The following is a 24,131-nucleotide window of genomic DNA, read 5'->3' on the forward strand; positions in this document are numbered from 1 at the left end:
GTGTGACCTTGGGCAAGTCACTTAACCCCAGTTGCCCTGCCTTTCCCCCTCCCCCAAAAAAAGAAAAAAGAAAATTAAATAGTTTCAAACAGTAAAAGTAATTTTAAATGGAACAAAAGATAGAAGCAGAAAAATATTAAACTGTTACTAGATATCTGTAATAAATTGAGCATTGAATTTAGTTCTGATAAAGGAGAATTTCCTATTATTTTTCCAAAGTCTTATTGTGGCATGGAGGTATAAGCCTAGGTTTTCAATTCAGTTTGATTCAGCAATAATTTATTACAAATCTGCCATGGGTGGGAAGAAAGAATATAAGCTTTGACAGATCCTACTAGGTTGGAAAGAGTTGAATATGGTACTGACAGTAACAGTGGACTAAGTGCTTTCTTATAGGTACCAGCCTAACTCATTTGGGAGAAGCCTATCACCTATATGAAATTAAAATTATTAAACATTTAGTGCCTTTTTTTTAGCACTGTGTTACGGAAGTGAGAAGAGACAAGGAAATATTTTCTGGCCTCAGGTAGTTTTCATTTGACCAGGGAAACAGCATGTGTATGTACAAGCATATACAAAATAAGTACATTTTCAGCAGAAGGCACAAACTTTCAGAGCCATTAGGAAAGACTTTATATAAAAAGTGGTGCTTAAGCTTAGCTTTGGAGGATTTTAGGGACAGGGAGGTGAGGTAATACATTTCAAATGAGACAGCACCCATGGATAATTGCAATTGACAAATACGACATGAAAGTTTTATCAGGTACAAATTCTACACACCTCCAGCTCATAACCTCCTACAAATTTCACTATTTCTTTGAAATACATTACCATTAATATCACCTTGGTTCATAACTGTAGAGTTGTCTATAGATACTCCCTCTTTCTCATCTAATTAGCTATCATTTCTTGACTTCTATTTCCACATTGTTCCTTTTTGTCCAGTCACATCAACATCACTGCTTTTCAGGCCTCTTTGCCTGTTCCCTGAACTATTGTAGTAAGCTCCTTTCAGCTCTCCATGTTCCCATGATCTTCCATCTCAAATCTACCTTTTCCATAGCTGCCAATATAGTTTTCTAAGCCACAGGTTTCATTATGCCATTAATCTTTCAGAAATCTTCAGTGATTGCCTGTTGTCTAGAAGATAAAATACACATGGCTTAGACTGGCACTTTTAAAGCTCTCAATAATGTGGCTTCCATATTACTTAAACATTTTTCTTTAAACTTTTACACTAAAAAGGAGCATATTCATACACAAAAAGAACATTCTGTAAGAAACCATAAGTCTCCATTTCATACTATTTGCTTTTTTAAAAAATTACTAATATTTCCCATTTCTTACATTGTTAAGGTATCCTATGTCTCCCTCCTCTTCTTGTTCTCCTTCTGAGAGGCAGTTGATCATTATATTGAGAAAGTCCTACAAAAAGTGCAGTGTATTAACAACTGGAGGGGTGGCTAGGTTGGGAGGACCTGAGTTTGGTTCTGGCCTCAGACACTTAACACCCACACAAAAACACTAGCCATGTAACCTTGGGCAAGTTACTTAACCCCACTTGCCCTTCAAAAAGACAAAAAAAAAAAAAACCCGACTGGATCTCCCACCTCTACAAAGGGGTAAGTTAGGGGTGTCTTCTCATATTCTTAAAAGACCTTTATTCCATTAAAGTTCCATTTTTCCCTTGTAACTTAACTTGGTAGGGCAAGTTATTCTTGGTTGTAAGCCTATAGCTTCTACCTTTTATAGTAGAAGCTACTAGATCTTGTGTGATCCTTATTATGGATCCTTCTTTCTGGATGTTTTTGGTATTTTTTTTTTTTTTATGTGGGAGCTCTGGATTTTGGCTATGGCATTATATGGTACTTTTCCTTTTGGACTTTCAGGAAATGGATTCTATTTTCACTTTACTCTCTGGTTCTAATAGTTCTGGACAATTTTTATTTATGATTTCTTAATGTCTCATGCTTTTTTAATCTTGTTTTAAACTCTTCATCTTTATTCAGTCTATGTTCCAGTCAAACTGGAGTGCTAGCAACATGTTTCCTAACTTTAACACTCCATTTCACACCTCCATTCATTGTTCCAAGATGCCTTCCTTGCCTCCGTCTTCATTCAAGACAATTCAGGGGCTACCTCCCTGATCTACCCCAGGTGTCAGTGCATTCTTCCTCCCCATTTATCCTTCTGTACTAACTTGTTTATTTATTGGATTTTCTAGTAGATGTAAGTCTTGAAAGGCAGGGACTGTTTTAGATACCTAGTAAGTATTTGTTGGGGGTAACTAGGTGGCACAGTGAAGGACCTAGAGTCAGGAAGACCTAAATTTAACTGAAGCCTCAGATATTTATTAGCTGTGGACCTGGCCAGTCTGTTTCCCTCAGTTTCCTCATGTGTAAAATGAATTGGAGAAGAAAATGGCAGACTACTGCAGGGTCTTTGCCAAGAAAATACCAAATGGGGTCATGAAGAGTTAGGCATAACTGAAATCATAACTGAACAGCAACAAAGTATTTGCTGAATTGAATTTGTTTGGATTGAAGCAAAGTACTTAAAATCTTTGTGGCAAGGTTGTTAATCAGAGAAAGTTCGATGAGGTAGAAAGACTGTTTGAGTTGGATTTTTAAAGAATGGGTGGGATTCAATAGACAAAACAGGGAAAGGAGGAAATTAGAGAATTGTGTTTGGGGAGCATAAAGAAGACCAGCTTAACTGGGAACACAGGAAGGCACCAAGTTGTGATGGTCCTTAAATGGTTGGCAGGGGATTTTAAATTTTATGGAGGGACCAGTCAATCAATAAGCATTTAAGTACCTGGTATATGCTAGGTACTGCACATGGTGCTGGGGACAAAGAATGAAACCTTCCCTGGTTGTAATGATCTCACATTATACTGGAAAAGACAAATACATATAAAAAAGACAGCATAAATATAATAAATTCAAATGTCAATTCATGACAGTTTGAGAGAGGCATTAGCAGTTAAGATCATCAAGAAAGGCTTCATGCAGAAAATATTTTTGAGTTGCATCTTTTTTTAAAAAAAAATTTATTTTGGGGTTTCAACATTTGCTTTTATAAGATTTTGAGTTTTAAATTTTTTCCCTTTCCCCAAGATGGCATGCAGTCTTATATAAGCTGTACATGTATGATCATATTAAACATATTTCCGCATTAGTCATGTAAACAAAAGGGAAACGTCATGAGAAAGAAAAAGCAAAAAACAGAAAAGAGAAAATAGTATGCTTCAATTTGTATTCAGACTCTATAATTCTTTCTCTAGATATGGATAGCATTTTCCATCATGAGTCTTTTGGAATTCTCTTAGAGCATTGCATTGCTAAGGAGAGCTAAGTCTATCAAAGTTAGTCATCTCACAGTGTTGCTGTGTACGGTGTCCTCCTGATTCTGCTCAGCATCATTTCATACAGGTTTTTCTGAAGTCTGCTTGCTCACCATTTCTTACAGAACAATAGTATTCCATTACATTTATATGCCATATCTTGTTTAGACATTCCCCAGTTGATGAGCAGACATCCCCTCAGTTTCCAATTCTTTGCCACCACAAAGAGTTGCTATAAATATTTTTTACATGTGGGTCCTTTTCCCATTTTCATGATCTCTTTAGGATGTAGATGTAGTAGTGGTTTTGCTGGATTGAAGCTTTATAGCCCTTTGGGCATAGTTCCAAATTGATCTCAGGAATGGTTGGATCAATTCACAACTCTACCAACAATGAATTAGTGTTCCAATTTTCCCACATCTTATCCAGCATTTATCATTTTCCTGTTTTGTCATATTAGCCAATCTAATAGGTGTGATGTGGTACCACAGAGTTGTTTTCATTTGCATTTCTCTAATCAATAGTGATTTAGAGCATTTTTTCATATGAATATAGATAGCTCCAACTTCATCTGAAAGCTGCTTATTCATATCCTTTGACCATTTATCAATTGGGGAATGACTTGTATTCATACATATTTGATTCAGTTCTTTTGAGATGCATTTTAAAGAAAGAGAGGGACTCTGTGAGTCAACTAGGTGGCACAATGGATGGAGCACTGAGTCTGGAATCAAGAACTTCACATCCTGCTCCAGATACTTACTGTGTGACCCTGGGCAAGTCACTTACTCTCTGCCTCAGTTTTCTCATATGGAGAATGGGGTTAATAATAGCACCTGGGAAGCACCTACTTCCCAAGATTGTTGTGAGGATCAAATGGGATATTTGTAAAGAGCTTTGCAAACTTAAAATGTTATATAAATGCTAGCATTGTTGAAGAGGGTGATGATAGGAAGGTAAGAAAGGAGTCCATTCCATGTATGCAGGATCAATCAATGCAAAGACACAGAATTAGGAGACATGATGTGTCATGGGTGAGAAACAGAAAGCCTTGGTTGTCTCAATTTCAGATTTCAGAAGGGAGAGTAATGTTCAGTGGAGCTGGAAAATAGGTAGGGTCCAGGTTGTTTATGGCTTTACAAGCTAAACAGAGAAGTTTATGTTTTAAAAATAAGTTTTATTGATTGTTTTTCTTTTCTTTTTGGAGGGGGCAAGGCAGGGCAGTTTGGGTTAAGTGACTTGCCCGAGGTCACATGGCTAGTAAGTGTTAAGGGTCAGGGAAGATTTGAACTCAGGTCCTCTTGATTCCAGGGCCAATGCTCTATTCACTGCGCCACCTAGCTGCCCCTCATTTTGTTTTTCTTACCATCATCTCTGGAAATACTGGCTTCCTTTTAATGCTGTTTTAATAAATTTACATTGTAATCACTGAGTATATTGTTTTTCTTGCTCTGCTTATTTTATTCTATATCATTTTGTACAAGCCTTTTCATTTCTCTGAACTCATTTTTTTATTGTACAATAATCTGTTATATTCATGTGCCATTTTGTACAGCCATTCTACAATTAATTGCACTCTCTCGTTGTTATTGAGTTGTTTTCAATCATGTCTGACTTTTTGTGACCCCTTTTGGGGTTTTCTTGGCAAGATACTAGAGTGATTTGCCATTTCCTCCTCCAGTTCCCTGTCTTTAGAGATAGGGAAACTGAGTCAAACAGGGTTAAATGGCTTGCCTATAGTCTCACAACTAGTAAGTATCTGAGGTCTAATTTGAACTCAGGTCTTCCTGATTCCAGGCCTTGTGCTCTATCTACTGCACCGCCTATTGCTCTGCCAGTTTTTAACTGCCACCATATTATTGGACCTTTCTTTCTGTCTTTGGTATACTTGAGTTAAATGTTGAGTAGTTTGGTCACTTTGCATAGCAATTTTTATTACCTAGAGCAACTCATAAAACAGTTATCTTTAATGTGGCAAGAGTATGCCAACTGATAAAATCATTCACCTTTGGAAGTTGTAAAGTACATTTTTGAACTTTCCCATCTCCACTGCTTAAAAACATTTGTGCTTTCTTGAGTTTGAACACACTAGAATATTTTGTTGTAAATTGTGACTTTATATATGCTTCATGATGAAAGATAATTTAGGGGCAGACATTCTTCCATTTAAGTGAGAGATTTACACACACACAAGAATAACTTAATTTTCTTTTATAGCTTTCCTAATAGGATGGTTCTGGGAAGAACTCACATAAAAGATGTAGCAGCTAAAAGAAAAATTGAACTGAACAGTTATTTACAGAGTTTGATGACTGCCTCAGTAGATGTTTCAGAGGTGATTTTTATAAATGTCTTGTATGTGTCATTTATTTTCAGTGTGCTTAGTAATTATTAAACTAACAGGTACTGTTTTTTCCCCCTTCAAAAACAGTGTGATCTTGTTTGTACTTTTTTCCATCCTTTACTTCGTGATGAGAAAGCTGAAGGAATTGCTAGATCTGCAGGTAAAATCATTTTTTCTCTCTTTATAGATAATACTTGGTATTAAAGTGACATTGAAAGAGCCCTGGACCTATATCTGAGGACCTGGTTTCTAGTCTGAGCCTCGCCAGTTAACATCTGTATGACCTTGGGCAAGTCATTTACCCATTAATCAATAGTTTCCTCTTCTGGCTATAATGATTTATTATTAATGTTAACACAATATTAGCCTATTGTCTTGGTAAGGTTGCCATAAAGATTAAATGGAGCTTTTCATAAATTCCTTTGCAGACTATAAAGTGTAATTTAACATAAGCTTTTATTACTATTGCCTATATTTGTCACCTAAGAATGATTTTTGAACTAGTCTTCCTATATTTATTATAGCTAAAACATGTGAATTTTTTCTCCACTATCTCTCCAACCAGTCTGTTTCTTCTGTGGGGAGGATTTGCTAACAGTATAAATGCTTAAGAATAGCAGTTCTCCATCTTTATTGACTAATTTATTTCCTCATATTATCAAATTTATTTTCTCTTTTCTTTTTTGTCTTTTTAGAGGGCGGGAAGTCAGTCTATTGGAGTTAAGTGACTTGCCCAAGGTCATGCAGCTAGAAAGTGTTAAGTGTCTGTGGCTCTATTTGAACTCAGATCACCAGGACCGGTGCTCTGTTCACTGTAACACATAGCTGTCCCTGTCAAACTTATTTTCACTCAGTCTTCCTATGATGCTTCTCTGAGATATGAACTTGACCCTAGGCTATGTCACTGGAACACTTTGTTTGGCAAGTCCTACCAAACTGTAACAGCTTGGAATATGGGCCTGGTAACAGACTGCATGTTTTCTAGAAGGTCACCTAGCTAAACTTGGAGAGGCTTATTACCTCATTAGCCTTTGGTTAAGAATTTTTGGCCACCTTTCATCTTCTCAGGCTTAACCACCTAGTTGCCCCAAGGGAATTGAGATTTATTCTTGTTAGAGAATGACTCACACCAGAAATCACAGATCTTAACAGAATTGAAGTGTGTCATATTCAGTAATGATACCTGACCTTATGTTGCACTTTAAAGTTTTCAAAGCATTTCTTAAACGTGATAGAATGGAAATACCACTGGCTCTGGAGTCAGAGAACATGTGCTTCAATACTACTTTGCTTGTGCTTCCTGCAGGAGCTTGTGCATATCACCTTCCTGGGCCCTCATCAGTAAAATTAGAGGTTGAATAAGATGGCTTTTTTTAGTTTCTTCTAGTTCTGGACATATGATCCTCTTCCCATCTCACCTCCTTTGATCTTCATTTAAGCATAAACAAGAAAATTATTTATATACATTCATTGTAACTTGGGCTGATTTCATAGCAAAAGGATAAAGTAAAGATAAAAATATTTATTTTTTCAGATGCAAATCCCTTGAGTCCTACCTCTGGCCAAGTAGGAGGAGCAGTGAAACTGTCTATCTCTTACCGAAATGGCACTCTATTCATCATGGTGATGCATATCAAAGATCTGGTGAGCGAGTATAAAGAAAGCTCCGTTTTTCCTTATTATAACGCTACATATTTCAAATCAACAGACATTTGTCATTACCCACATTGAACTTATTTACAATTCAACTCTTGTAATCTGCACTTAGCTGGGTAGCTAAGTAAAATCAAAATAATTTGAGAAGGGAGAGATCACTAACAATTAGGAGAAATTAAGGAAAGCTTTACAGAAGTGGGATATGAGCTGAGAAGTGAGGCAGATAAGAATTTTAGGAGATAATAAAAAGGTAGTACATTCTAGGCAAGGAGATGATGTTTCCAAATGTATTGCAGTATGAAGTTGAGTTTAGGAAAAAGCTAGTTGTATTTGCTTGACTTAAAAGTAGTGTGTTTGACAGTGATGTTAATATGAAATTAGGCAAGAAAAGAAGCTGGAAGCCTTTGAGTAAAGGGCTTTGAATCCTCATTTGAATTTTGTATTTTATTTCAGAAAAAATGGGGAACCACTAAGGGTTTGAGGAGGAGACCTCTCCTCTAACCTCTACCTTAAAAGAATATTTTGGCAGTTTTGTGCCAAAATTAGAATAAAGAATGACAGCAGAATAAAAGGCCATTATAATGGCCATAGCAATTGAGAATGGATTAAAGATGATGGGTACAAAAAATATTATTGATGTGGAATCATCATGCCTTGGCATCTGACTGAATAAAATTACTCCAAGGTTATGAATCATGGCCACTCACTGAGAAGATAGTAGCTCCATCAACAGAAACAGGAAAGGTTATTCTAGGGACAGGTTTAGGGAGAATACATTCAGTTTTGTTAAGGTTGGTTTTAAGATGCTGGTATGACCTCTGTGTGGAAATATTCAGCAAGTAGATGACAGTGTAGAGAAATTGAAGTTGGATATACACAAATGAAAATAATCTGTGTATAGGTAAGGATTTGAACTATGGGCACTGACAAGACAACCAAAGAACAAATGCTGAGATGGAAGACATTAGAGTATAAGATAGCACTTTGGGGCTTGTCTGTTGGGTAAAAGATAGATGGTAATTTAACAAGGGAGACTAAGAATGAGTGCCTGCCTAGGCAGGAAAACCAGGTGTTGGGGACACCAAGGAGAGAGTCAGAATGAAAAGGATGATTGACTGTATCCTAAGCTTTGAAGAGGTATATACAGGGTCATTGTTAACTTTGGGAAAGTACTGACAGTAGAGTGGTAAGGTCTAAAGATGGACTGCAAAGGGTTGAGAAGCAAATTGGTGGTAAAGGCAAGGCAGTAAATAAACTTAAACAGTTCTTTTGTTTGTTTGTTTTTGCTTTTTGGAGGGGGGAGGGCAGGGCAATTGGGGTAAAGTGACTTGCCCAAGGTCACAGGGCTAGTGTGTAAGTGTCTGAGGCCAGATTTGAACTCCCGATCCTCCTGACTCCAGGGCTGGTGCTCTATTCACTGCACCATCTAGCTGCCCCATTAAACAGTTCCTTGTAGCAGTTTGGCAGTGAATGGGGGGAGGGATGTAGGGAATTGTGAGGATAGAAGAATCAAGTGAAAGTTTTAAAAGATCAAACTGATCTAAGCATTTTTGTAGGGAGTAGTTAAAGGGCCAATAGATAGAGTTAAATTGAAGATGAGAGAGAGAGAAAAAGCAATCAATGGGGGCAGGGTCCTGGAGAAAACAGAATTATTGGATTAAGGACACAAGACAGTAGTGGGACTGGCCTTGGGAAGAAAGGTTATCTCTTTCTCAAGATCTGAAGTAAAGGAGAGGTCATAATGGACATTGTATAATTGAATGGACTAAATTACAGGCTCAGGATTGTGAAGGAAGAAAAGTAAAACTTGAATAAGGAGAATGAAGAGATTCCAGACTAATGAAGAATGAAGACTAGATTGAGGAAGAGTAAGGTAGAAGAATCTGAGGTTATGTTCGGGGAGAGCATCACCAGTATTGGTGGCAGTGAAATCTAAGTTCTGACCGCCTTTTTTGGGGGTCACAAAGTGGAGTCTTATGACTCTGAAATGGAGTTAACATGTAGGTCATGAGAACTGAAGTCTGATGAGCTGGGAGGCCAGAGTGTCCAAGGAGACATCACTGGGTATATTGAAGTTCCTTGTTGTGAGGAAGGAGTCGAGACTTAGACTGCCACCCATCTGCTGAGTTCCTTCAAACTTGGGAGAGCGATCTGGGGAGCTCCAGGAGACAATACCAACACTGGTAAAGTCAACTTCAGAGGAGGAGAAGTTGCTGAATGATGGTGGCAAAGGAAGGCTCTTAAAGTGGCAATGGGGAGAAAGCAAGTTCCTGTTTCTCCTGGTCCTATTAAGTGGCTTGATCTCAGGATCATAGATCAAGGGGTGAAAGGGAACTCACAGGCCACATAGCCCATCCCTGTCATTTTACAGATGAGGAAACTAAGGTCCAGAGATAGTAAGTAACTTGCTCAAAGTCACATAGCTAGTAAGCATCAGAAGCAGTCTCCTGTGAAAAGGAATAGTTAGTACTAAAGAGGGTTCCAAGGATTTGTTGTCCTTTAAGAGCGCCAGATTTTTGTGAGCACAGAGGAGTAATAGGAAAATGGGAAGTTTCTTAATGATATACCAGCGATTCCCAAGGGCACAGAAAAAGGGGAAGGAAGAAGAGGCAAAGAGCTAGAGAGCATAGGTGTGCATGGAGCACATTTATGTTGGGGAGGAATAGATTTTGAGTAGAAATGAGGATGACAGTGCAGAAAAGATTCAGTAACGGCAGGTGGTTTTCACTTCCACATACAATGACTCTCAGTTACAGGGCTTGGGAGCAGCAGGTTGGGGGTTAACCATAGGATGTAGCTTTCTCCAGATGATTGGGGCCCCACCCTTCAAGATCTTTGCATGACAGGGACCAGTGGCAATTCTCTTCCCAAACACCAATAGGCTGGGGATAGAAGAAGCCAAGAGTTTGGATCAGGTATCTAGCCCTCTGAGTCCCCAAGAGTCAGACTGAACTCACTCCATAGCTACATCTAAAGAAAAAGGGAGATAAAACACTCCAGCACAGACTTAATAGGATAATTACTATCAGGCCCTCACTAATGCATGGCAGTACTTGTACTCATCCCTCACCGAATTCCTACTGTATTCCTCACAGTATCACTTCCAAACCTTCCCTCCTTCCTCAACCTTCTTTCCACTTCCATTTGCAGAAGACCTCACCTTTTACTTTACTGAGAAAATTAAGGCTACCCTCCAAGATCTTCATTTTCCCCTCCCTTTTATATATAATTATCTCAAATCCCATCAGTGTGAGTCCTTGCTCTCTCCTCATTTGTTCCAGTCTTGAAGAAGGAGTTCCTTTTCATTGGCAAAACCAATATCCCCCCCCCCCCCCCGTACCTTTGATTCTATTCCTAACTGACTCTTGTTGGAGCTTGTCTCTTCACTCATTCCCTTTTCTATGCTCTAGTTCCTTATGTCTTGTCTACAAACATGCTCAGATCTCCCCTATATTTATAAAAAAAAAAACTTCACTAAGCTGTCTTCTCATATCTCTCCCTTTCACTGTCAGCTCCTAGAAAAAGAAATCTATACTTGTTTCTTCCACTTCCCAAACCTTTGAAGTCTGGCTTCCAGTTCGACCACTGGTCTGAAACTGCCCTCTCCAAGGTTATCAGTAATCTCCTGACGGCTAAGTCAAATGATATTTCTCCTCATCCTTTTTAGCTTCTCTGTAGCTTTTGGGCATTGTTGCCCACTACCACCTCCTAAATACTCTTCCCCCTGCAAGTTATCCAGATCTCATATCATTCCTGAGCTGCAGTTACAAATCACCAATTAATTCCATGCTTGACATCTCTATCAGAATGTCTTATAGGCATCTTACACTCAATATATCCCAAAAACTCTCATTACCTTCCTTCAAAACTTTTCCAGATTTTCTTGTTTCTTATCAATGGCAACATTCTCCTTCCTTGCAACCTCAAAGATATCCCTAAATCTCCCTCCCTCCAGTCAGTTGCCAAGTCTTTTTAATTTACCGTCATCTGCTATTGCAGTAGCCTCCTTATCCGTTCTCTTTGCATCCATCTTCTCCTGTCTCCTGTCTGTCCTACATATATCTATCAAATTGGTATTTGAAAAGTATACCTGACTGTCTTTCTCTTGCTTTGACTTCAGTGTCTCTCTTCTGCCTCTAGAAAAAGGACAAACTCCTCTATTTGGCATTTAAAGCCTGTCACAACCTTCGTGCTCTCTACATTCCTGCAAAACTGACCTACTTAGCATTCCCTGTTCATGATATTCTGTCATCATCTGTGCCTCATGTAGTGTCTCACCCATGGCTAGAGACACTAGCCTTCACCTCTGCCTGGTAGAGTTTTCTAGCTGTCTTCAACACAGTATCACCTCTGGCCTTTTCTGATTCCACCAGCTGTTAGTGTTTGTCTCTCAAAATTATTTCTCTTTGCTCTGTATATTTTACATATACTTAACTATGTGTATGGTAAATTCCTCAAGGACAAGTACTGTTTGCATTTTTGTCTCTACAAACCCACGACCTAAGCACATTGTCTGCTGCTCAATAAAGACTTATTGAATTGAATATATATAGAGTTTGTACACTGGAGAGAAGATTCATAAAGTATTTTCCTTTATAGGTTACTGAAGATGGGGCAGACCCAAATCCATATGTAAAAACATATCTACTTCCAGATGCCCATAAAACATCAAAACGTAAAACTAAGATTTCACGAAAAACTAGAAACCCAACATTTAATGAAATGGTGAGTCAAAACCCCTTGAATGAATGACTATCTTATTGGTAGATGTTTACGTTTTAAATGCTACATATTGAATTACTTATATTACTAGGAAAAGCAAACTGGAAAAAATGTCATTTGAGAAAATTTGTAAGGTCCTAAACATCTCTAAAATCCCAATAGCTGTTTAGTGATGTCAGTTAAACTTCCTTGTAATAGTTTTTTCTTCTGTCACATTTCGCAAATGTACTACTGCTAACTGCAACCCTTTTGTTACAGTTTTTCAACTGAATAGTTAGGCATATAAGGTCAAGGAGATGTTTTATATAACTTAAAGCATAGCTGTCTGGAAAGAATTCTAAAGTACATAGTAGACATGATAGCTTTGCCATATTACAGATTAGAAGTCTTTGAATAACACTTGCTATAAGCAGAATTATGGTGAGTTTGCAATTGGGGGGCAGAGTCTCCCATATCTCATGGTTTATAAATCCCAGCAGAAAAACAAAGCATTGAAAAAGAAAACCCAGAGTCTTTTTTCACTCAGCTGTAGCCATTCTAAGCATGACTCCTCTTTTCCTTTTGCCCCTCCAATGCCATTCCTTCTCTTTTCTCCAGTTATTTCCAGGGCAAACTTACTTCTTTCCTCTCTCTCTTTTTTTTTGGCTGCAGCTTGTATACAGTGGATACAGCAAAGAGACTTTGAGACAACGAGAACTTCAGTTAAGCGTGCTTAGCGCAGAATCCTTGCGGGAGAATTTTTTCTTAGGTGGAATAACTTTGCCCCTAAAAGATTTCAATTTGAGCAAAGAGACAGTTAAATGGTATCAACTGACAGCAGCACTATATTTGTGAGTGTTGGATGGTTGGAAGCAAGAGAAGTTGAATGAACCCTGCTGACTTGTGAACTTTTCTACATTTTTTTTCTACTTGGATAGAATTTAAGACACTAAATAAACTTGCATTTTCAGCACATCTGTTGGACCAGCAGTCACAAAATTAACATGATAGAATTTTATGGGAGCCATTCATAATTTTAAAGTTACTATGGGGATGCTGCAAACCCCAAACTTAATTATTTTTACCAGTTTCTTAAATTGTGTGCTTTTTGATAATGAAGTTTTCTAACTATCCTTAACCATTAAGAGTAATAATTTTGGCTTAGTTTGATTGTACTGTGTCAGTTCAGCCTCCTGCCTTTCTATTGCCCACCCTACAAATTTGATATATTCTTTTTCTTTTTTGCTGTTTTTCAATCCTAGTCACTATTGCATGTAGGAAAACATCAAAGTAGAGAAAGGTATCATTTTGGCAAAAGAAACCCAGTGCTGTTTTTTTCATTGCTGCAAAGTAAATTATAAATAAAGCATGGTTTTAAAAAAACAAAAACTACTGGATAGTACAAAGGTTGACAGAAGTAAGAAAATGGATAGTGTTGCTTTTACATTATTCTTGTTGAGTCCAATGTCTTCAAAACCTTTTTCAGAGTGAGTGCCAACAATTGAAGTTGTAAATAATGGTGCCTTAACTTCAGATGCTTCCCTCCCTGGCACCTCATTTCTGGTGGTTTTTCCAGACTTGCTCATTAATAAATATTTTATATATCTTTCCGATTACTAAACCAGCACAGGAAAGCCTTTACTTTGTGAATTAAGCACCTACTAATTCTTTTCCCATGGAAAAACCACTTGCTATACTTGTAATACAGTTGTGACATCCATTCAGTCATACCAGGTACATACAATGTCTATTAGTTACTCTGTAACTTGATGTGAATGAAAGTTGAATGTACAGGAAAAATACCTTCATTCCATTACTATATGCTTATGTTTATGCCTAGTGAAGTGAATTAAAGCTTAAGCATCATCCACCTACACTCTGATCCCTCTGTAACAAGGGACAGCTTTTTACCTGTGGCCCAAATTCCTACACACTAGGAAAACATCATCAAAGTAGGATTAGATGTCTAGGACATTAGTAACTAGGTATTTGTAGACTCTAATCTGACCTTTAACCATAGACCTATGTAAGGGAAAATGCCTTGTTTTTTACTCCTCACTATTGTAAACATTGTAATTCACATGTGTATAACAGAGTTCAGAACCACCTTAGGAAGAGATGAAATTGTAGCTTAATAACTTTTCACAAATAACATTCATTAGTAGATTCACTTGATTCCACACATATACCCGTCATTTTGATTTGTTTTTGTTTTCTACAAATCTTTTTTAAAAATCCAGGATTAAAACATAGAATTTACTTAAATGAAGGAAAGTATAGCTTTGCTGATTGTTTACATTCTGTTCCTTGTAAAATGACAGGTATGGGAAAGGAACAATCAGATTGAGGGACCCCAAAAGTGAAATATTTCTGTGAAATGTATCCACTGTTTTGCACAAAGGATGGTATTTATAGGCAGATTGTAAATAGGGGGCACTAGGGAACTATTAGGTGGGGAGGGGAAAGAAGAAAGAACACTTGAAACTACTCAGTGCCTAACACTAATGGTCCATTTGTTAAATAATTTTTTTTAAGTGGAATCTACAGATGACTTTCTTTTGGAATGTTGAAATGTCTTTATAAATAGTAAATAGAATGGTCAAAAAGCAGATCCAGAGTCCAAACTTAACTCTTCTTTTTCATATAGAATTTATCATTTTTTTAAATAACTGTAAGTAACTTAATAAATGTAATATAAGGAGCTCCTAGGTTGTTTTTCCTGCTCACTTGATGCTTTTGAGACTTATTCCATTCCATCAATAGAACCACGAGTCACATAGCCCCAGGAAAGCAAAATACTGTTTTTGTGAAACATTTCATTATTAATTGGAAGCAATATGTACTGCTTTTTTGCAGTCAATTATAGCACAGTGTCTTATAGCACAAATACTAGAATTAGAAATTTTGAAACATTGCTTTGCAATATAAAAGGTATCTGATTCTTGTCTGAAAATGTATATTATGATTAGTACTGTATAGTTAACTAGAATTCAGGACAAGTGCTAACAAGGTTCTCAGCTTCTCTCATTATTGTGCCTTTTGTCCCTTTTTTACTATAGATTTAGTGTAATATTTTCTTGTTTGTAAAATGTAATCAGCCCTCACCAAAAACTAGAGAGGAACAGCACTGACTTAAGCCTCTTTGCACTACTCTTGAGAGAGTTAAAATTAATTGAATTCCTAAAGATGTGTTTTAAACCTTTGATTAACTATAAACAAAAAAGAATGCAAGTGGGAACAGAAGCTGGCCAAGACACTAATTAATGAGACATTTGCAAGCACTCACACAACAACTGATACTTTGTATTTAGTCACACAAAAAGAGTTCTGCTGTTCATAGGCAGCCGGAAAAAAATATTCTCATCTGACTGGTGGATGGAGATGTGAGGATGATATGGCTTGCTTAAAGAACAGTGACCTCTTATTTTCTCTACTGAAGAACTCAATGTAGGACCTGCACTGAAGTTTTTATTATTACCTTTATATGGTCTACAGGTATATTCGTATGTTAATGCATGTGTGGTCTTTAATAAAGTTTTAATTTTTCTATTTTTAAGATTAGGGCTGTATAGAAATTTCTGTATCCTGCCTTAAATTGACTGTTCTTTTTAGAATTCTAATATTGTGAATTTTTCACACAGAAACATTTATTTCTGGTATTTGCAGGTTATTCCTATTTCATAAGGGAAAGGGAGGTATAGCACCATTTTCATAATCAGTGGATTAAAGTTCCTATAATATTTACTCACATACTGTGACAACAGTGCATATATGAACGAAATAACCAGCACAGTGGGTTAGTTGGTCTCATGTTAACTGTAAGAACCAAATATTTTAATTATATTGTATTGATAGTCGAGATGTACATTATTTCCTTTAATACCTTAAATGTATTCAGTGAATTAAATGTGACTCTGTAACTGTCCTATAATTGTATTAAAACACTTCTGAAATAAAAGACCAGGATTGTCATTAGTCATCTTGTAAACACTAGAATTTTAAGCTCAAAATATTGGCAAATGAGCTCAGTGCTTTTGTGTGTGTGTGCCTCTGTGAGTGTGTGTGTGTGTGAGAGAAATAATGTGTGTAAATAGGGAATTTCCTGAGTTTTCAATCTTTGATTTTTTTGTCAGAAAAGTTTGTCCTCCTGCTAGTAGCAATATACTCCCTCTGTTGCCACAGAATTGACCTGGAAAAAACTACAGGACTGTAGAATCACATGTAGAGTGTTTGGGAAGGACCTTAAAAGACCTCATCAAGTTCAGCACCTACATTCTATAGATAAGGAAACTGGGATCTGGAGGTGAGAAGAATCCAAGATAGGATTTGAACTGGGTCCAGCAGTCTGTCCAGTTTCCATTCTGCCTCCCATTTGGCCTTGTCTTCTTGTCTCAGGCAGGTTTTCCTAAACTATTACAGGCCAAAGTTCTTGGTCACTCAAAAGGGCCTTATAATCCTAAATATCTACGGTTTTGTAGATGTGACACTTCCCTTCCTCTACCTTAGTTTTTGTTAGTTATTGTGGGAAAATTTATTGTCCAATGAGTAATGGTGTGTCACTCAGCTTGGACTCAAGCCTTTCCAGCCACAGGGGCCTTGGCTCCACTTTCATGACCTTGGAGACCTTAGGGCGATTTCCACAGCATGGTGAAGTAGGAGGTATTAACCCAGACCTTGGCCACCCTAAAGCCTGGGTTGCTGTTTTGCTATTGTAAACATCTATAGATCTGCTCTGCTACTTATTCATTATGTAACTTTGGAAAAGCCCTTTCCCCCCAATAAAATGAGGTTGGTTTAAATGGTCTCTTTAGATTGTGAGTTTCTTGAGATTAGGGACTGTCCTTTGTCCCTTTTTGTATCCCCAGCACTTAATAAATGTTGATTGATCTAAGGTCCCTTTCAGCCCCAATCCTTTGATCTAGGTTTTCATATTACCATGGTACTGATGAAACCCTTGCTAACTACTCATTAATATGATTCGTTCCCTCTGATCAATCACCCTGTGAGGTAGGTAGTTAAAGTATTACTTTCATTTATCAAAGGAAGTGAAGCCTGCTGAGCTTAGGATTTGGCTCAAATTCATATATAGTCTAGACTTGAACTGAGCACTTGGACAGAGTGGAACCACATTCAGTACCCTTTCAACTATGCCACATTGCCTCAATTTCTAGCCCACAGCATCTCTTTGAGGTGAGAAGTGCAAGTATTGCAAGTATCACCATTGAACTGATGAAGAAATTGAATCAAAGCAGTGATGAATGATTTGCCCAACCAACACACTTAGAGGGGGATGGGACTTGATCCAGGCCTCTGCAGGTCTGGCAGTTTGCACACACTGCTGCCTTTTGTATACCATATGGAGAGGGGTAGAGTACCAGGACTCGGGTCACTTGCTCAGGGTCACACGTAAAAAACATAACAAGCATGTTAAAAGACACAATTACACCACAAGCTGAACCATGAGAGAAATGAGTTGGTGTCCTGGTAAGCAGCATGACCCAGGGCAGAAAGAACACTGGATCTTGAGGTTAGGAGGACTCAGGTTCATATTCCACATGATATTTATTACTTATCTGTCCCAGGTAGCAAGCCATTTAGCCTTTCTGGGCCTCAGTTTCCTTATCTGTAAAGTTGGACAGGGAAAGCATCTGCTATCTCTTCTAACTTTAGAGTTATGATCCTGTGACAATGGACTGAACCTAATAGTTGGACCACTACCTTGAGAAAGAGGGTAGGGGAAGGCGGAGAGGATACTTAGCGAAAGCTATGGCTAGATGTAAGGGATGCATCCCTGGAAGGGAACATTAAATTAGGGACGGAGGACTGGCTAGCCCGGTGATGTCTCCAGTATAATAATGCACTTGGCTTCTCTAACTTGCGGTCCTGGAGAACCTAGCGCATTGCTGCCATGACTTAGGGGTGATCTCAGCCAGTTAAGTCAGGTCTTCTGTCTCCCACGCTACCTTCACCCGCATCACCACGCTGCCGGAAGCCCTAGCATGATGAAATTGAACGGGACATGTAAATGTCAAATCGTAGAGGTGGAGTTTTAAAGAACCGCTACACAAGAACAGGATGGCGTAGTCATACCTAGACAGCAGTTTGTGGGGTAAAAAATACTACGTACTTAGTGGACTGCAAACTCAGTAGTCAATAGTAGGGAGGTTTGGTTAGCCGTGGTCACAGGGCTGCGCGAGTTCGAATCCTACCCCAGACACTTAGTAGTTGCGTTAAGCCGGGCAAGTCACTTAATTGCTGTATGCCTCAGTTTCCTCAAATATAAAATGGGGATCAACCCTTCCTCCTAAGATTGTTGTAAGGATCGACTGAGATTTCTGTAAAGTGTTCTGCACAGTGCCTGGCACGTAATACGCGTTTCTTCCTTCCTGGTTGCCTGCCTTTCCCTCGGGCTTCAATAGCCAGGTTACCCACGGCCGGGCTGGGGAAGAGGTCCTGCCCCCAGTGCGTCTCCCCTGGGGAGGGGGGGTGTTCCCCACCGTTAAGGAGCTTTGGCCAAGCCGGGAACGCTCCCGCCGTAAGGGCCACGCGCCTCCCGAAAGCGTAGCGTAGGGAGGGCCGGGACCGGCGCAAGAGAGCATCGCGAGAGAACTGCCCGCCGGGACTTGTAGTTCCAGTTCTCCTCGTTCCCCTAACCTCGCCCACTCTGGGACAAGGCTCCACCTCCTAGGCCACTTCTATACGGTAGCGTCACTTCCGGTGGCGGAGGAACGCGTCATTTCCGGCAGATTCAGTGATTTCCTGCCTCGTTCCTTGCGTTCCTCTCTCTTTCGCTGCCTGCTCGTCGCCATCATGGGTCGTATGCACGCTCCCGGGTGAGTGGCGAGGGCCCGGCCGGGCAGCCGGGGGCGCGTGGGGCCGGGGAGGGGGGCAGAGCTTACGGAGGCTGCGGAGTGCGGGGTGTGCGGTTGGAGCGGGGACCAGGCCGCGTTTCCGTCCTTACCACCTGCCGTTTGTGTCTCCTCAGGAAGGGTCTGTCCCAGTCGGCTCTGCCGTACCGCCGCAGCGTGCCCACGGTGAGGGGCCGGGGCCGGGGGGGGGGGGGGGGGGATGGGGCTGTGGGGGGCCGGGGAGGATGGGACCGAGACGGGGGCCTGAGCCGGGCGGGCTGGGAGCGGGACGGGCGGTGCCTCGGCCCACTCCCCCTGAGTCTCCTCTCCCCATTGCTCGCAGTGGCTGAAGCTCACCTCGGACGACGTGAAGGAGCAGATCTACAAGCTGGCCAAGAAGGGCCTGACGCCCTCCCAAATCGGTGAGTACAGGAGCGCCTGCGGCCGGCCGGGAGTGGGGGGGGGGGGGGGGGGGGGGGGGGGGGCGGAGATGCTGCCCTGCCCAGGGCCCTAGGCCTCCTAATGAGCGAAGGCGAGAATGAGCCTAACCCGCGGCCCTCTTCTGATCATCACCACAGCTCTGGGAGATGCGGGCTGTTATCCCCCTTTACAAAGGGGGAAACCGAGGCAGGCAACGGCACAGCGGCCTACCCAGGGTCACACCACCAGTAGGTGTGTGAGGCCGAGCACAGCGGTGCTCACACTGACCAGGTGCTGGAGACCTGCAGGATGGAGGGATCACCCTACTCTGAGGTTGGCGCTCTGTTCAGTCAGGCCGAGCCTGCTGTGTGCAGATAAACTGCCAGGAGCTGGGAGTAAAGAGAAGAGGCCAGAAAAGCTCTTCAGGGAGCTTCCACCCCCGGGAGAATTAGGAGATGCTCCCTCCTCTATGGAGGGTTGTCTCAGGGAAAGGCAATACAAAGCTGAGCCCCGTGCAAGGGAAGTCTTGTGAAGGTCGGTTTGTCTCCAGTGGCTGAAGAGAAGTAGCAAGATAAGCCTTAGAAAGAATGTGCATCCCCTTAATCCCTCTAGACAAAGGACAGCAGAGTAGGTGGAGTAAGACCTGAAATTTTGCTGTAGCTTCACCTTCCTCACACATAGTATTGTTTATGATGCTTCCCACTTACATTGATTTTTAAGGTTTGTAAAACACTTGACTTAAACTCACAGCCCTGTGCAAGTGTGGGCTTCATTTCTGCAAATGTGGAAACTTAAGCTTTGGAAATACTTGCCCAGAGGCACAGTCTTTCTCAGTGCCTGAGGAATGCTTTAAAACCTGGGTCTTTGATCAGTATATCTTGCTGCCTCTTACTGTTAAATCCACTGAAGTGTATGTATTTTATGAACAACAGTTCTGTGTAAGGTGGGGGGGATTCAGAGGATCACAGAATTGGTACTGGAAAAGTTATTTTTGTCACACCCTTCATTTTACAGTTGAGGAAACAGGCCCCAAAAGGTTGAATGGCTTTGCCAGAGTCATAGGTACCAAGTGACAAAGCCACTATTCTTCAACTCCATATCTAGTGTTTATTCCATTGGTAACTTATATATATATCTTTGCAAAATCATAGGTTTTAGGCCAGACTCCTAGTTTTTTCTAAATTCATAGATTAATTTGGTATCATTTCAGGTGTGATCCTGAGGGATTCTCATGGCGTGGCACAAGTACGCTTTGTAACTGGCAACAAAATTTTGAGAATTCTAAAGTCCAAGGGACTTGCCCCTGATCTGCCTGAAGATCTTTATCACTTGATCAAGAAAGCTGTTGCTGTCCGAAAGCATCTTGAGAGAAACAGAAAGGTAAAGCTGAACAGATTATCCTGTGTGGTTAGATGAATCAATGCACTTAACAGTTTTTTGACTCATAAAACAAATGGCATCATTTTTTAGGGTATTTAAATCGCATTCTTATCCTTGAAATATTTTGGGAAAGGGACTTAACTTCATCGTGCCATACCCTTAACTTTTTATGAAGTGATTTGATCTCCTAAAATAGACTGGGTGACTGAGCATACGTGGTTAATAATTTGTTGAATGAATGAATATGCATATATGCTTTTAAAATTGTCTGAACAGTTTAGCATTAGAGGTTTTCCTTTGCCCTTCCTTGGATGTTGCATTGGTAAGGGGGGGGGGGAGAAAGCTTATTGTTTTTATTTGTACTGAAAATTTTCTGTGGATATTAATTGGCAGGTCTACACCATGGGTGTACCTCAGCATTTAAAAAAATCCAGGGATATGTTGATATGTAAAGCATTAGGTGACTTTGGTTTGATTCTGCAACATAATTAGTTATGTTAGTTGGAAGGAAAGGATTTATGTACATTTTCTCACTAGAATGTAAATAAGCTTATTGAGATTAAGATATGTTTAATTATTTTAGCAATTGTTCCTTCATTGACTGTTTTTTGTTTTTAGGATAAGGACTCTAAATTCCGTCTGATTCTGAATGAGAGCCGAATTCACCGGCTGGCTCGGTACTACAAGACCAAGAGAGTGCTCCCACCTAATTGGAAATAGTGAGTATTGATCATTATTGTCTGGGGATATTATTACAAGGTTGGGGTATATTGAAACAACAGTAGTTGACCCAGGAATGTCTTTATAAAGCCTAAGATCCTTGCACTGTTGGGTGGGCTCACAAGCTTAATTAATTGCCTTAATTGATACTGCTAAATGTGACCGTTTATTTTTGTGGGGGGAGCATGGAGGGCCAAAATTAATACCTTTTTATTTTCCTTTGCAGTGAATCATCCACAGCCTCTGCTCTGGTTGCATAAATTTTGGTTTATGTACTCAAGTAATAAAGTCATCTCTAACTGAATCCTTGTTTTGTTTCTCCTTTTATGAAAAATGATTGTTAGATCTTTCTAAATAAGCCTTTTACAGGGAATACCTTTAAGAGGATCACTGTTTACATTGGCCTCAGCCTACTGTCTAGTCACTTTCTTTTCACTTTAATTTTATAGAGAAGGAAACAGGCTCAGTAATAATTTTCATTCTTCAGTCACCAAGCCTGTATCCATCCCTTTTTTCCTATTACTGTCCTCAACACTTTAAAACTCGAATTATTACTCTTCTTGTGTCTGGTTCTAGTCTCCCATTGTTTGACTCTCCTGCATAGTACAGATAAAGACATCATGTTGTTTCCCTCCTTTCAAAAACTCAGGAAAGCTCTTTGCTGCAACTTCTCCTTTGCTTTTTCAGGTTCATCACTTCACTCCTTATTTCCTTTTAGTGCTTAAATTGTTTCAAGGTGAATTTCATGTAACACTTACTCTTAGCTAACATAGCTTAGCAGTTTTTCTTTTACCCATTCAAAAACCTCTTTGAAGCCTTAACTTACATCCTTGTCTAAAAAGATTTCCATCATTAATTTATACTTGGCTATAGCTGCAAATTGACTGTGATTTTCAATGTAATTACTATATCTCTTCAGGTCCCCTTTAAGATTTCTTAAAATCACTGTCTCTGATGTCTGCAGTATCTCTTCATCTCTTGGCATTATTGTCCACATTTCTTCATAAATTTTTGGAAGGATTTAACCAGAATAATTGAGGTCATCCTTAAGCAAATTCTTAGTTTCATAGTGCCAACTCTGTTGATCTGTATCCCTGCTACCAAAAAAACATACCTAAGCCTTTTCTGTTTTAACTTTTTTTTTTTTTTAAGCAATCGGGGTTAAGTAACTTGCTGAAGGTTACACGGCCAGTTATTTCTGGGTGTGGTGCTGAGTATCCAAGCCCGGATTTGATCCAGGTCATCCCGACACTGGAGCCGATGCTCTTACTCGCTGAGCCACCTGGCTGCCCCTTAACTCCAAAAATAGTTGCTTGATTGTGTTGTTATTTTGTTCTGTAAAAAATGTGCACAAATAAGCCTGACTGTTACTGCTGAAATCTTTGGGAACTAGCTTCCTTTTGAACTCCCTTTAATTTGCTGTTTGATGATAAGTGTGACTGGGCTGAGTTCTGTGTCCTTAAAATGAAGGGCTTGTCTTGGATGACCTCAAGTGCCAGCCCCTATGGTCCTGTGATCCTTAAATCTGCCAGCTAAAATGTCAGTCATCAAGTTTGAATGCTATATTGGCATCGATTTTCCCCTCTTTGCCTTTGGTGCTCTTTGATGTACCTACCTAGCCTTGGTCTTGAATAAGATGCCTTTGACCTCTCATGTGGTACTTAGCTGTTGTATTGCCCTCTGTCTTGTTGCGTTTGTCCAGGGTGTCAGGTTTCTACCTGTGTGTCATTGGGCCAAGCTTGTATTCAGCTACTTACCACTACTGAATTCCTATGGTAAAATCCCATCAAGTATTTGATAATACATCTCAATGAAGATTGTGTGGTCATCCTAAACTAACAATGTGATAAATGTAAAGGAAAGCGTGACCAAATTAGAAATAAGAGGGAAAAAGGATTTAAAACTGAACAGGACTTTGGAGATCATCTCATCTGCACCCTTTGTTTTACAGATGAAGAAATGAGGCCTAATGTCACTTCTCTGTGGTTTTGTGGATTTTTTAGAATTGGGGGGGTCCCTTCTGTGTGGGAGGGCCACAGAGGGAAGGTTTCATGGAGGTGGTACCAGAGCTGGGCTCCCAACAGGTGACTGATGTGGAGGGCTTCAGAAAGGCATGATGTTCAGTGACCTGCAGCCATATGCTGTGAGAAACAGCCAGAATTTATTTGGCAAAAACATTTTAAAAATACTCATCTGATCTCACAACACCCTGGAGGGATAAGTACTCTTTTCATCCTCATTTTAGAACTGGAAGGAAAGCTGAGGCAGATGGAGATTAACTGACTTGCCCAAGGCTCCCATAGCTAGTCAGAGGCTGGTTGTGGATCCAGGTCCAGGGTTCAATGTACTGTACGAGGTTTTGAAATGGAATCAGTACCTTCACACGCCACAATTTGTTTAGCCATTTAACCAATTGTTAGTCACCTACTTTCTTTTCTCTTTGCTATCATAAAAAGTGCTATTATAAATAATTTGGTATGGTGCCTTTTTTTTATCATATACTCCAGGTATATACTTATTAGTGGGATTTGGGGGTCAAAGTGTATGGGCATTTTAATCTCTTTGAATAATACCAAATTTCATCTATCGACTTATGTAGCATGCACTGTTGGAGGGTTCTTAAAACATTAGTCCCGAAAGCATTGCCAGTAGAATATTGGTATTGATGTAGCTAGAAACAATTTTAAGACATTTTTAAAATGCAATCCAGTTTAGT

General features: G+C 39.7%; 2 protein-coding genes across 4 annotated transcripts in view; both read left to right on the top strand.

The window, feature by feature from the left end:
- PIK3C2A (phosphatidylinositol-4-phosphate 3-kinase catalytic subunit type 2 alpha) overlaps positions 1-16,005 on the top strand; it is a 151,496-nt gene extending 135,491 nt beyond the window's left edge. For all 3 annotated transcript variants that reach the window (XM_069091101.1, XM_069091099.1, XM_069091100.1), the window contains 5 exons: positions 5,564-5,681; positions 5,778-5,850; positions 7,225-7,334; positions 11,946-12,071; positions 12,720-16,005. In XM_069091101.1, coding sequence (XP_068947202.1) covers positions 5,564-5,681; positions 5,778-5,850; positions 7,225-7,334; positions 11,946-12,071; positions 12,720-12,902 — 610 coding nt within the window. In that variant the 3' untranslated portion in view covers positions 12,903-16,005. The remainder of the gene's footprint in view (positions 1-5,563; positions 5,682-5,777; positions 5,851-7,224; positions 7,335-11,945; positions 12,072-12,719) is intronic.
- Positions 16,006-18,728: 2,723 nt separating this feature from the next.
- Positions 18,729-21,719, top strand: RPS13 (ribosomal protein S13). Its single transcript, XM_069091102.1, has 6 exons — positions 18,729-18,880; positions 19,033-19,081; positions 19,239-19,317; positions 20,526-20,695; positions 21,314-21,414; positions 21,642-21,719. Exons 1-6 carry the CDS (start codon positions 18,858-18,860, stop codon positions 21,673-21,675), a joined length of 456 nt encoding a protein of 151 aa, XP_068947203.1. The 5' UTR covers positions 18,729-18,857; the 3' UTR covers positions 21,676-21,719.
- The last annotated feature ends 2,412 nt before the right edge of the window (positions 21,720-24,131 follow it).

This window comes from Petaurus breviceps, unplaced genomic scaffold, assembly GCF_028583685.1.
Source record: "Petaurus breviceps papuanus isolate PSGF00001 unplaced genomic scaffold, PetGlider_PUasm1.0 188, whole genome shotgun sequence".
NCBI classification, from domain to species: Eukaryota; Metazoa; Chordata; class Mammalia; order Diprotodontia; family Petauridae; genus Petaurus; species Petaurus breviceps.